A 13,577-nucleotide genomic window follows, 5' to 3' on the forward strand; every position below is an offset into this window, starting at 1 on the left:
CCCCCTTTCCCGCGAGCGAAAGGGCTCAGCGGCCTCACTGTGGGAACAACAGCTGAAGACGGTTTGTGAAGTCAGACCGGAGTTACGGGTGGCCCTTCCAGGAACACATGGAAATGGCGTCTGCACGAAGCCAATGCCAAGAAGTCAACCATTTTTGAGGCATCGCAGAATGCATCATGGGTCTTTCATTTTCAAATTATTTTCAAAAATAATGAGAAGAATAGCAAAGCTTAGCTCAATGATCGTAATGGGGTAATATTTTATTATTAAGGTGTTTTCCAAATGTCCCCAAAAGGCTATGTTCTGCTACCCATGGAGAATGCACTTATAATAGAAAACATTCTAACATATTCTTTTTGGTTTCCTTTAAATTTTGCAGCCGTCTATGAAGACCACAAAGTCACAGGTACAGGTCATTGTGTCCCTGGACAAGTCATTTAACCCTGAGCGGCTGTAACTACTGGTTGTAAGTCGCCCTGGATAAGCGTGTCACCGAAATGCCATACATTTTTTTACATTTGGGGTTTTCCATATCGTACAGCCCCAAACAAAGAAACTTATGAAGCCTGTTCTTTCACAGATGTGCGCTGTTGCCTGAATGCATCGCGTCATTGCACAAATACAGTGCGTCCAGTGCTTTGTGTGCACCTTCCATATCATCCTCCACCACCAGAGGTCGACCTACTGCAGGACATGCAAAATGAAAAGCACCAGACATGCCTCAATGTGCTTAAACAAAGGCCTTGTGCAGACCATGTGGCCTCCACCGTCGCCTCAAACCAGCGATGATCCCCCAAGTCACACTTTCGAGATTAACTGGAGAAATTCCCTCCACAGCGGCTTCCAACTTCATTATGGGACCCAAGCTAAAAGGCACATTCTCCATATCCAATAAGGGTTCTTCTAAGCCGATGTCCCCCATATCTCTCGGTTTAAACGCTCTATTATCCGTTTTAAGAAAGAAAAAGTAATAATTATAGAGCAAACAGAAAAGCCCCAACTGCCTCGTCTGGAATAGCGGACCAAACCAGTTCTTGTGTTTTGCGACCAGCTAAAGAGGCGTCGTGCCGAAACAAGCAGTGGTTCTCGGGGCACGCCGCTTCCGTCCCGCCGCCAATGCGCGAGAAGGACGGGCCGGCCGCGCACAAGGCCGGCATTATGCGGCGAGGGGCCCGGGGCCGCGGCTCTCTGTGAGCCCCCTCTGTGAACGAGCTCGGTTCTGACGCGCAGCTGGCTCGGCCCGTGCCAGCTCCTCTGCGCACGTCCCGCTGGGACAACCTCTGGAACATGCGCGTCAGTAGGAATACGCGCCGAGCCCGTCCGTTTGGTTTTTCTTCTTCCGTAGGCCAGAATATGCGCGCGTGTGACTGCCTGTCACCGCTCTTTTTTATGTAAAGTGAAGTGATTGTCACATGTGATACACGGCAGCGCAGCACACGGTGCACACAGTGAAATGTGTCCTCTGCATTTAACCCATCACCCTGAGTGAGCAGTGGGCGGCCATGACAGGCGCCCGGGGAGCAGTGTGTGGGGACGGCGCTTTGCTCAGTGGCACCTTGTCAGATCGGGATTCGAACCGGCAACCTTCTGATTACGGGGCCGCTTCCTTAACCGCTAGGCTGCCACTGCCCCCATTTGCATTCTGACACGTGTCTGTGTTTGTGTGAAGTGTGTTTGTACGTGCAGGTTTGTGTAAGCATGTACATGGATGCAAACCAACGGCATCTGTGTGGGTGCTAGAATTCGCTACAACATTACAACCAGAGACGCCGACGACATCGACGGACAATAGGTGGCAGGGGTGGTAGTAGCCTAGTGGGTAACACACTCGCCTATGAACCAGAAGACCCGGGTTCGAATCCCACTTACTACCATCGTGTCCCTGAGCAAGACACTTAACCATAAGTTGCTCCAGGGAGACTGTCCCTGTAACTACTGATTGTAAGTCGCTCTGGATAAGGGCGTCTGATAAATGCTGTAAATGTAGGGTGGTAGTGGCCTAGCGGGTAACACACTCGCCTATGAACCAGAAGACCTGGGCTCGAACCCCACTTACTACCATTGTGTTCCTGAGCAAGACACTTGTGTCTCCAGGGGGGAACTGTCCCTGTAACCACTGATTGTAAGTCGCTCTGGATAAGGGCTTCTGAAAAATGTAAGCAAAAAAATGGGAGGGGAAGATGATGGAGGGCGTTGTGATGTTCTGGATGATGCTCGGTGCATGTACTTACGGACCTACCTACAGATCCCTGCAAGCCACCTGCACCCACCAATGACAACAATCTCCTTCAGTGGCACAGTGTGCCCTGCTAAACTGAAAGATTTCTTCAGGGATGGTCTGAGGAACATGTCAAAGAGTGACAATACGGCTCATCGCCAGATGACAATACGGTTGAGCATCGAAGGGATGCGTAGGGAGAACATTCACATTTACAGCATTTACCAGATGCCCTTACAGGGACAGTCCCCCCCCTGGAGACACAAGTGTCTTGCTCAGGAGTAGTGGGGTTTGAACCTGGGTCTTCTGGTTCATAGGCGAGTGTGTTACCCACTAGGCTACAACCACCCTGAACAATTTTCTTCATTTTAATTTGTATTTTGTGCACATCTGCAAATATTGTATATTTACATTTACAGCATTTGGTAGATGCCCTTATCCACAGCGACTTACAACGTGCTTTCAGTTCTGGTTCACTAGGCTCAAACCACGAATACAATCATTTTATTCACTTCTTCCTTGCACAAGCGTATATATTGTACCTTGTAAATATTGCTCTCAGAGCGACTTACAACGTGCTTCCAGGTTACCATGGATGAAGTGATCAATTCTGGTTCACTAGGACCCCCAACTATGAATACAATCTTTTTTATTCACTCTGTTGTAGTTTCTACAGGGTGGGCCATTTATATGGATACACCTTAATAAAATGGGAATGGTTGGTGACATTGAACACATCTTGTAAGTGGTCAGAAACTTGTAAATAACTCATGAAAGAATAAAGTTACGTTAAAACCTTTCTTGTGAAATTACCAATAAATTTGATGTGTCACATGACCCTCTTCCTATTGAAAAAACAAAAGTTGGATCCAAGATGGATGACTTCAAAATGGCAACTATGGCAACCCATCTTGAAAAGTTTGCCCCCTCACATATACTAATGTGCCACAAACAGGACGTTAATATCACCAACCATTCCCATTTTATTAAGGTGTTTCCATATAAATGGCCCACCCTGTATATATAAGTCAGACAATAAGAAGGTGACAAGTTAATCTAAATATTCTCTAAAGAGGAAGGTCTTGAGCTGTCGTGTGAAGGTGCTCAGTGACTGAGCTGTTCTGACCTCGAGGGGAAGTTCATTCCACCACCGAGGGGCCAAGACGGAGAAGAGTCTAGATGAGCGTCTTCCTTTTACCTTCAGAGATGGAGGGACCAGGCGAGCAGTAATGGAGGCTCGGAGTATACGAGGTGCAGTGCGAGGGGTAATAAGGGCTGTGAGGTAGGATGGTGCTACTCCATGTTAGGCTTTGTAGGCCAGCATCAGTATTTTGAATCTGAGTATTTTGAATTACCTGCCATGGCCACTTAACATATTTAATTGAGAATTCTCAACAACAATTTTTTTTGCTCATTTCCGTTCAAACTAATCTGGCAACACCGAGTATTAATGTCATAATGCCACTTGTTCATGGCGTCATTGGTGGACATCATATTTGTCATCATGGACCAGATTCACTATGAAACCAAACATGTAGATAGATTAGAAGGTACCTTTATTCAAGAATTCTCCTGTCTTCAATTAACATGCAGCAAAGCTCTTATTAAGACGTCTCTCATGATATTCTACAGACAGTGTACACTGTGACAGCAAACAGGTCCAGGCACCAACCACTTTATGAAAGCTTTGATGGTGGCTTTGATGAAATGGTAAAAACAATACATGAGAAGACCAGGGGTTTCTCCAAGAGGTGTGGCCTCTTGGGTCTGCATCGCTGACTATGAAAAAAAGTTCTTTTCCCTGAAAGAGTTGAATAAAACATGGCTTCTGGTTCCAGGATATCACGCCGCCCGGTCTCTGTGTGAGTCACACGACGCCATTCGAGTTCAGTGTTCCTCAAACATGGCGTTTGGATGCCTTATGGACACTTTAATCTGGAACAGGTGGCCTTTTAAAAAGCCATCTGAATCACCTGCAGGACCGAGGTGGAGAAAGAAGGGAAAAGAAAGAGAGAGAGAGAGACGGGGGAGAGGTGTGCTGTTACTGAGGATCAAAAGACCTTCTCCGGGCCTTTAGGCTGTCTTGGAGAGGGGCCAGGATCCAGAGCGATTGCAGCCTTCCTCCGATCGCTCTTTTGTGTCGGAGACAGGCTCACTGGTCCAGATGCACAAAGCTTGGAGCTGCTAGTAGACATCATGTAGCGTTGCGGCAGCCATCTAAAGCACGTGTCAAACTCTGCCAAACAAACTACATATCCCATGATGCAGTTCACGCTTTGCTGACAAACTGAGCGGCCCAATGCACGGAGTTTGCATGCCGTTTTGCCGACTTTGAAGCTCAAAAAAAAAAAGAATTTCGAGCTGCTTCACAACCCATTTGCCGTTGACATGGAAACCGCTCCTGTACAGATTCAGCTGCATTTGGCAAGGCCAACCGAAGCACTGCATTATGGGATCTGTAGTTCATGTGTTTTCAGCACTTCATATCGCCGGGTCATAATAAAAGATCTATATACAGTGGTCTCGTGAGTCTCACACCCCCGATCTAAGGTGACCACCCAGTTGATTTCAGGGATGGACTAAAGGGATCTTGCTGACCGGTCAGGCAATTAGTCGGGCAATTAGTCCAGTGCATGTCATCGAACAGCCAAGCTCGCTGCTTCATCTAGTATTTTACAATAAGGCCATAAAAGAGATCTGTCCAAGACACTTCCCAGTAATTCCAGTAATCCAGCATAGTCACATTCACTCAAATTCCACCAAGGATGGAGGCGTAACAAACTGCTGAAACTTTATTTTGCCCAAGGTAATATGTCAGAGTAAAGGAAATATATAAGAGCAAATGTTACTTACTCCCATGGAATTTATTTACTTTGCTTAAAAAAAAAGAAAAAGTTACGAGTTAAATCGTGGACCGAGTCAAAGGATGTGAACAGAATGTCTCTTGCCAGAAGTATGAACTCCAACATTTGAGGACTTAAAGCCACCAAGCTAAAGATCAGCGTCAAGGATTAAACTGAAATACATTGTTGGAATTGTCTATATTGTCATCTACACAATACACAAGACCGTTCCTCCAAGATCATGGTGCAGCAAAAAAAAATCAAAATACAAAAGGAGGTATTAATAAGCTGCTAAGGTGTGCAAGCATATTATCTATTTTATATGCAGTTTTTATGCAGTATTACGATTTCGGTGATGGACAGTTTGGGTGGAGGTGTGTTACTTATCGCTGATTTAAAACATTTACATTTTTTTACATTTACAGCATTTACCAGATGCCCTTAACCAGAGCGACTTACAGTCAGTAGTTACAGGGACAGCCCCCCCCCCTGGAGATACTTGCTCAGGGACACAATTTGAACCCGGGTCTTCTGGTTCATAGGCGAGTGTGTTACCCACCAGGCTACTACCACCACCAATGACTTGGGACTCAAAGCAATGCAAATGAGCGACTCGTATACATCTCTGTAGATAGAACTTAACCACACTTCACAATAAGGTTGGGGCCATACGGCCAACCTACAGGACTTTCAGGCAGTGATCTCGTGGAACGTAGCCGAGAGGTGGGTAGGAAAACATCACTCCTCTCCATCAACTCCTTCTCTCTCTCTCTTTCTTTCTCTTACATTTACAGCATTTACCAGACGCCCTTATCCAGAGCGACTTACAATCAGTAGATACGGGGACAGTCCCCCCCTGGAGACACTCAGGGTTAAGTCTCTTGCTCAGGGACACGATGGTTGTTAGTGGGGTTTGAACCCGGATCTTCTGGTTCACAGGCGACTGTGTTACCCGCTAGGCTACAACCACACGCAGGGCCTCCCACATCCGGCAGAAACACAATGGGGACACAATCAGCCGGTGATCTTGGGGGAAGAGGTACACACGCCCACGCACGCACGCACGCCTCCACGACAACGCGGGCAGGAGCACGCCCACGCCTCGGCTGAAACCCACCTGCGGCGCGTCTGCCCGCGCTCATTTGCAGGCCTAGCGAAGGAAGCGCGACTGCAGGCCCGGCGCGGTGCCGAGATCGTGGATGCGCCATGGCGGCACCGTCCTCCCTCTCTCCCCCCCCCCCCCACGCCCCCAAGTCTCCACTGTGATCGCAGCGCTGCGTGTGGCGCAATAAATGATTCATTGAAGCGTTACTGCTGCTCGAGGCAGATTACCGAGGGTAATCAGCAACAGCCTCTGGCCTGTTGCTCAAAGGGTCCGTTAAACCGCATGTGCGCAGCGGCCTCAGACGCCCAAAACCGCAGCAACTGTGACAGAAATGAATTAACAGAATATTCGGCAAAAAAAAAAAAAAAAAAAAAAAATGCCTCGTTGCGTTTAACCGAGAGAAAAAAAAAAGCAAGTTTTTCAGTTCTGCATTTGCTGTTCCTCCGAGACCGCAGGAGAAACGAGATCCGACTGGGGAGCAACGTTTGAAGGGAGATGTTTAACTCCAGACGAGCGATCTGCGTGTTGCACCTCAGATGAGGCGCGTGCGGGACTTTTCTTGGGACTTTGCATCTGTTAACGTGGCCTTGCTGTTTCTCCAGCGGCCGTTCCGTGTGCGTTGCACACATATTCCAACACACCTTCTTCAACAAGATGAGCTGCTGGTTAGATCATCACATCCACACTCGCCTGTGAACCAGAAGACCCGGGTTCAAACCCCACTTACTACCATCGTGTCCCTGAGCAAGACACTTAACCCTGAGTGTCTCCAGGGGGGGACTGTCCCTGTAACTACTGATTATAAGTCACTCTGGATAAGGACGTCTGGTAAATGCTGTAAATGTAAATGAATAGTCGTTATTACATAATAGTGGGCATTAACGCATTTAGCTAGTTGGTTAGCATTGTTTTGACCAACTTCTAAGGACCAATTTCAGCCGATAAACTACCTATATGAGTAACTTTGAGATGATAAAAATGAAACCCTTTTTTTTTTTTATTTGTAAAAGGGTACTTGCAGACACATAAAACCACTCGGAGAGGTATATGGTCAAGCTCATGGTGAAGGACATCTAGGCATCTCTGCTTCACCAGAAAAGGCCCTGGCGTTGCAGAGTGCATTGCTCACGCAGCACGGAACTACGCTAATCCAAACGACAGAACGGCGTGGGCTCGATGGGCCACAGAGGGTGAGAGAAAAAAAAACATCTCACCTCCTCCGGAACATCTCTGCGAAAATGCACCCGACGCTCCACAGGTCCACTGGCGTGGCGTAGCTGGACTGAAGCAGGACCTCAGGAGCTCTGTACCACAACGTGACCACCTGCAAAGGGCACAAGCAAAGCACAACGCCGCGCATTAGTGTGCATCCTGGACGGATGGGATCTACTGGACAGCGTTAACTCCGGCATCATCCCGGCCAGGAGATGATGCACAGCACGGCTATTCACCCCGACGAAGGCATGCAAAATAAATAAATAAATAAATAAAACGGCCCCAAAAGTCCCTGTTGTCCCTGTGCCGGGGGCTTATGTAAGGTATGAAATCATATCTGGCAGTGCAGGTCGCCCCGGCTCCCGCTCTCGGAATTTCCACAGCGAGCCACCGGGGGACCTCTCCCGCCAGTCGCGGGCTTCTGGTGGATTAACCAGTCGACGCGTCCACCCCGGTCAACTCGGACGACGTGCTTGCCGCTTTTTTTTTGGTTTTTAGTTTTTTCCCCGCCTTGGCCTCGTGGCCTATCTGCAAACCGGGCGCGGCGATTCCACAGACACCTCCCGGCAGGGCCGTCATCTCTGCGGAGTGGACATGCCTTATACAGACAGCTGGAGACTGAGCAGACTCAGGAATGGCGGCATTGTTAACAGTTACAGTAGGGAAAGCCTCCAGATGAAACTCAGTGACCCCGCTCGAGAAAGTGGAAGCGTTCCAGGTGCTTTCCCCCCCCCTCCCCGGCCAGATTTCCTAGAGGCTCTGGCTGGGAATTGGCGAATCGCTCCGCGCACTTATCGCGGCCTCGGCTGGGTCGGCGCGTTTGCAAGCAAGAGGAGAAGTCCGTCGTGCATTCTCCGCGTGGCAATAAGTGGAAGGCGTGGCCAGCGGTGCAAGGCAATGGTCATTTCATCTTATTAGACTGATTGGTAGACACGGTCATGGTTGTTACTGCAGCGATTTCGAGAACAAAAGGACAGAATTGACACGGAATCTGTTCCCCAAAACGTCCTGCACATTATACACCGTAATAAATGAAATCGAGAAACTGAATTGCATGGCGCAATTTGGGTCCATTTGTCCAGATTGAGCACTTGAATCGACTAAAAAGGGTCGGTGAGTCGGCATTATCAAGAGGTGCAAAAAACACCAACGTTCTTCAAGTCGAAGTACAAAAAGTACTCCGTACTCAAGACATGTGGAGTGGCAGCTGAGAAAAACAAAGATGACGTGAAAAACAGACTCTATATATTTGCCATTGCCACCATTCTACATAGTGAACTTCAAGCAAAAGTAATTATTCTTGTATTGGGCATAAAAAGGCCAAATATTGCCTCGTAATCACCAACACCCATGAGGCTGTCAGCATGGACAACGGTCACGTCGAGCGCCAGCAGAGAAGAACACTGGAGCAACGCTTCTTAACCTAAATCAAACCGGGAGACTGAGTCTTTCCTATGTGTGTTTATATGTGTTCCTAAGCACCATCCAGGTCGAAATTGCTAAATAAATATTTTTAAATCCTTTAAGCAATTTCCTTCGGGATTAATAAAGTTTTCTTGTTCTGATTTAAAGAGTGCCTACAATTATATAATAAAGTGTGGGCCATTTATATGGATACACCTTAATAAAATGGGAATGGTTGGTGATATTAACGTCCTGTTTGTGGCACATTAGTACATGTGAGGGGGCAAACTTTTCAAGATGGGTGGTGACCATAGTGGCCATTTTGAAGTCGGCCATCTTGGATCCAACTTTTGTTTTTTCAATAGGAAGAGGGTCATGTGACACGTCAAATTTATTGGTAATTTCACAAGAAAAACAATGGTGTGCTTGGTGTGGTTTTAACGTAACTTTCATGAGTTCTTTACAAGTTTCTGACCACCTATAAAATGTGTTCAATGTCACCAACCATTCCCATTTTATTAAGGTGTATCCATATAAATGGCCCACCCTGTATAATGCCACTCTTATAGAAACTAGTGTGACAATGCAAGCAAATATCCTCAAAACTCTACGTCGGGCAATAACGAAGCATGCCACCTCTGCAAGTGTCCTACGTTGACCTTTGGCCATGATATGACCTTCAGCCACTTATGGGAGATATTGGAGGATTCGAGAAGTACCTTTTGCAACAATAAAAGAATCCAGAAAAAAAAAAAAGAAAACCCCGTTCTGGCAGTGTGTGTGTCGCACGTTTCTGAGGCGCTCAGATCTTTCTCCTTTAAATATGCCACCCGCCGCGAGCGCCGAAGCGCTTGCGACTATATTTAGCGCGCATCATGGTGCAAACGTGTCACTTTCACGCTCACGTCTTCCCAGTTCAGAAGAAGCGGCGAGGAAGTCGGTTTAAAGGCCTCGGCCGTCACGTGACCGAACCAGGCATGTGACCCGTTCTAAAAATGAAACGCTCACGGCCTGGCTCTCATTCAGCTTCGCCAAACCTTCATTCAACGAAGTGCAAAAAAAAAAAAAAAGAGGAATTTGCGCCCACGCCCGAGTTAAAATAGTCCCTCGCGGCGTGTGTCGTTTGATGTGCCTCTGTTCGCGGCGTAGGACGCCTCGGCGGCTTCGCGCTCTCCTATCGCGGCGCTGCGAAACAAACAAAAAAAAAAAAAAACGGCGTACGACTTCTAGGAAGAACCGCACCCGCCGCCACGTGGTGATAGCGCCGAGCTATATCCGCTGAGAATTATTAGAAGGCCTCGCCGCAGACACGCACGGGCCGCCCCGGAACGCCTTTCTTCTTCTAAAACTCGGCTCCCCTGTTTTAACGCGCCGTTCGCATTTGGTGACGAATGAATGCCACCAAACACACACACACACACACACACACACACGTTTGCTTTTTGTTGCGGGGTTGAGAGGAAGCTGCCGAAAGGACTTTCCCCTTCCTCGCCACTACGCTCCCACGGAAAGGCTGCACGACCGCGTTCGTGCCGCACAATCGGGCCACTGTTGGCGCCGCGGCGCTCTCGACGTCCATAAAACGCACCCGTCCTTTCTCCGTCGCCGCGGCCGTCTGCAACACAAGTTGCTTTTTCTTCAACCAAACACACGGCTCTCTATTTTGCCGCTGAACACACACACACACACACACACCAACACACACACATCTCTTCCTGTCTTCCCTCTTGTGCTGTACGACACCAAGGCCGGCCCCCCGCGACGCGGAAGGTCAGATAAAGCGGCCCGGCCCGTCTGCAGATTAAAAGGGCGGCATTCTGTTCGTTCCTTTCCGGTGAGGGAGCGCGCTCCCGCCCCCCCTCTACGAGGAGCCCCGAAAAAGACACATCCGGCCCCCGCCGACCTTACTGTACCGCGCCGTTGCGGTTTCCGACGCGCGACTCCCGTTTCCTCCGGGGGGGCGCAGCCGTGTGAAAAAAGCCAACTGCCGACCGGCGTTTACATTCCCCGCATCGAAGGAAGTGAATCGGCCGACACTGACCGCTGGAATCAACACGTGCGCTGATCATTTTCACCGTTACATTAATAGAGCTGTCAAAAAAGAAGTTTTGAGTTTTAAATATCTAAGTTGCCAAACGCATGGACTTCATTATGACAATGCAAACGTACATGCAAAGATTCAGCCCTCGCTGCCACTCCAGGGACCGCCGATCCGGCCTAAACCTGCACCGTCCGCTCCCCGGATACCTTTCCAAGATGGCCACCGCGACCTCTAAAAATAGCACGTGCGTGATTACGCATCCAAATTTAAGTCCCGTCGCTCTAAGCTTCCAAAACTACAGTAAGGCATTCAAGTTAATCCAGCGGCCCCCACACAACCCCATATTTTATTCACCATCGGACTCTATTGGGGGAGTCTCTCGGCTAATGACACCTCTCTTTTATCGGGGCACATTGTCATGGGCAGCCTTCATCGAATGATGTCCTCGACGCACTGTGGTCTCGAGGCAGTAAACATTTACATTTACATTTACAGCATTTACCAGACGCCCTTATCCAGAGCGACTTACAATCAGTAGTTACAGGGACAGTCCCCCCCCGGAGCAACTCAGGGTTAAGTGTCTTGCTCAGGGACACGATGGTAGTAAGTGGGATTCGAACCCAGGTCTTCTGGTTCATAGGCGAGTGTGTTACCCACTAGGCCACTACCACCCTACATTTACATTTACATTTACAGCATTTACCAGATGCACTTACCCAGAGTGACTTACAATCAGTAGTAACAGGGACAGTCCCCCCCCCGGAGCAACTCAGGGTTAAGTGTCTTGCTCAGGGACACGATGGTACTAAGTGGGATTCGAACCCAGGTCTTCTGGTTCATAGGCGAGTGTGTTACCCACTAGGCTACTACCACCCTAAACAATTCGTAAACGCCAACACTTTGAAGATCAAGAGTCGCGCCTTTAAATTATCCCCCCGCCACGCTTTGGACGGACTATCTAAATAGCTACAATGAAGTGGGGCTGCGCCAAACGGCGAGGTGACATATATGAAGTTTTTAAAAAAAAAAAAAAGGCCCCAAAGCTGCTGCCAAAATATGCCGCAACTTACAAAAATGCTGCATGGGGCCTTTCTCAGTCGCCGAACAAAGAAAGCACAGTCAGGTCCTTTTTCCCCAGCGCTACTGCATCCGCACATCATTAGTCGGAACATTCCTGATATATGCTGTAATATATTAAACCCCCCCCCCTCCAAAAAAATAAAAAAATTAAAACCTTCCCTTTCGGCTCCTGAGCTGGCCGGCGGCCCAGGGGCCCTTGGGCTATTAACGGCGGCAAGTCGCAGGCCCCAGTGGCGGGGGGGGTCGCGCAGGAAATGCCAAATAAGACGTTCGCCGGGCACCGTGTGCGGTGGGCTCCACCGCGGTTGTGTATCTGTTGGCTCTCGGGAAGCCCCGCCCCCACACCCCTCGTCTCCTTGGTTTTTTTTTGGCCCCCGGTGCAGTTTGGACATGCATTTTTTCCCCCTTCTCTCTCTCTCTCTCTCTCTCTCGTTGGAACGGTGAAGGAGATATCCAAACATTCCCAGAGTGCTCGGCACGTGCTCGTCTGCGTGCCATGTCCACCCCCCCCCTCACATGCCGGCTGCCTCACCAGTCGCTCTAGGAAGTTGATCTTAGTCTGCACAGTTCAGTAAGGCCGCGGTTAAATTCTGACCATCAATTTTAAGTTTAATTGCAGAAGCTCCACAAGAAGAGCTCCATAGCATGATATCAGGTATTATAGGTGGAAGTACCTGAGCAGTCACACGTACACCGTGACTGGTGAATATAAGTCACTAAAAAAGGTGACAACAATACACTCACCCCCTGGAGACCCTCAGGTTTAAGTGTCTCGCTCAGGGACACGATGGAAGTATTTGGGGTACCATGCAACTTCCTCACTGGACCTTTTAAATAACATTAATGCATGTTCATATTGCGGCGGCTATTCGTGTCCCAAGTAAAGCAAGTAATGCTGAGCTTCTCAGGAGGGCTATGAAGGTTCGGGTATAGAACATTTGAGCCAACCCCCCCCCACCTGAAACTCCAGCGAACTGTGGACGAAGCATCTGGCAACCTGGGTCTATTATGACTTTGTTAAGACAAAGACGTTGCATCACCTGTTATTCCAGGTGTGCCGCAGCAGCAGCTCGAATTACACCTCCCTAACCGTTCATAAAAAAATTTAAATAAAGAGGAAGTTTGCATCTGCATCAACTTTTTATGGTTGTTAAAAAAAAAAATGGTTTTTGTTTGCTTAGTTGCATAAGTTTGGTTGCTTAGTTACATAAAGGAACTGGGGGCTATTTAATAACTTTTTGCACAAATACCTAAAACAGAATCAAAAGAGATTTCTATGTTTATTGTGGCATGGGGGAATTTGATTAAACCGTTCATTAAATGAACGCTACTAACTGTTAGGTCTCCACCGTGGAACCGTCACCCGTCTACCCCTCCAACATATTCCACATCTCTTCACCCGAAAAAAAAAACCCTCAAATATCTTCAACGGAACGTTCTGCCTGGGTTCAACGACGGGTGACGGGGTACAAACACGTCCTCGCCCAGAAACATGACAGTGGTGTTCCGGTCCAGAGAAAGTTGATGGAGGCGCGGCAAGAACGACACAGGGCTAAATCTTGCTCAGTGCCAATTTTGAGGACTTTTCGAGTCCCTCGCCCTGTCAATCCCTTACCCAACAGAATCTATCAAGAACACAATGGGCATGCTCGTGCTCTTGGCAAGAACGTT

The 13,577-nt window shown here is 48.4% G+C and overlaps 1 protein-coding gene across 1 annotated transcript in view; it reads right to left on the bottom strand.

The window, feature by feature from the left end:
* Positions 1–13,577, bottom strand: part of cdk6 (cyclin dependent kinase 6) — a 36,994-nt gene that overhangs the window by 5,958 nt on the left and 17,459 nt on the right. The window contains exon 5 of the mRNA XM_028964430.1: positions 7,381–7,490. Within this exon, the coding sequence (XP_028820263.1) occupies positions 7,381–7,490 (110 nt within the window). The remainder of the gene's footprint in view (positions 1–7,380; positions 7,491–13,577) is intronic.

Source organism: Denticeps clupeoides, chromosome 20, assembly GCF_900700375.1.
Source record: "Denticeps clupeoides chromosome 20, fDenClu1.1, whole genome shotgun sequence".
Lineage (NCBI taxonomy): Eukaryota > Metazoa > Chordata > Actinopteri > Clupeiformes > Denticipitidae > Denticeps > Denticeps clupeoides.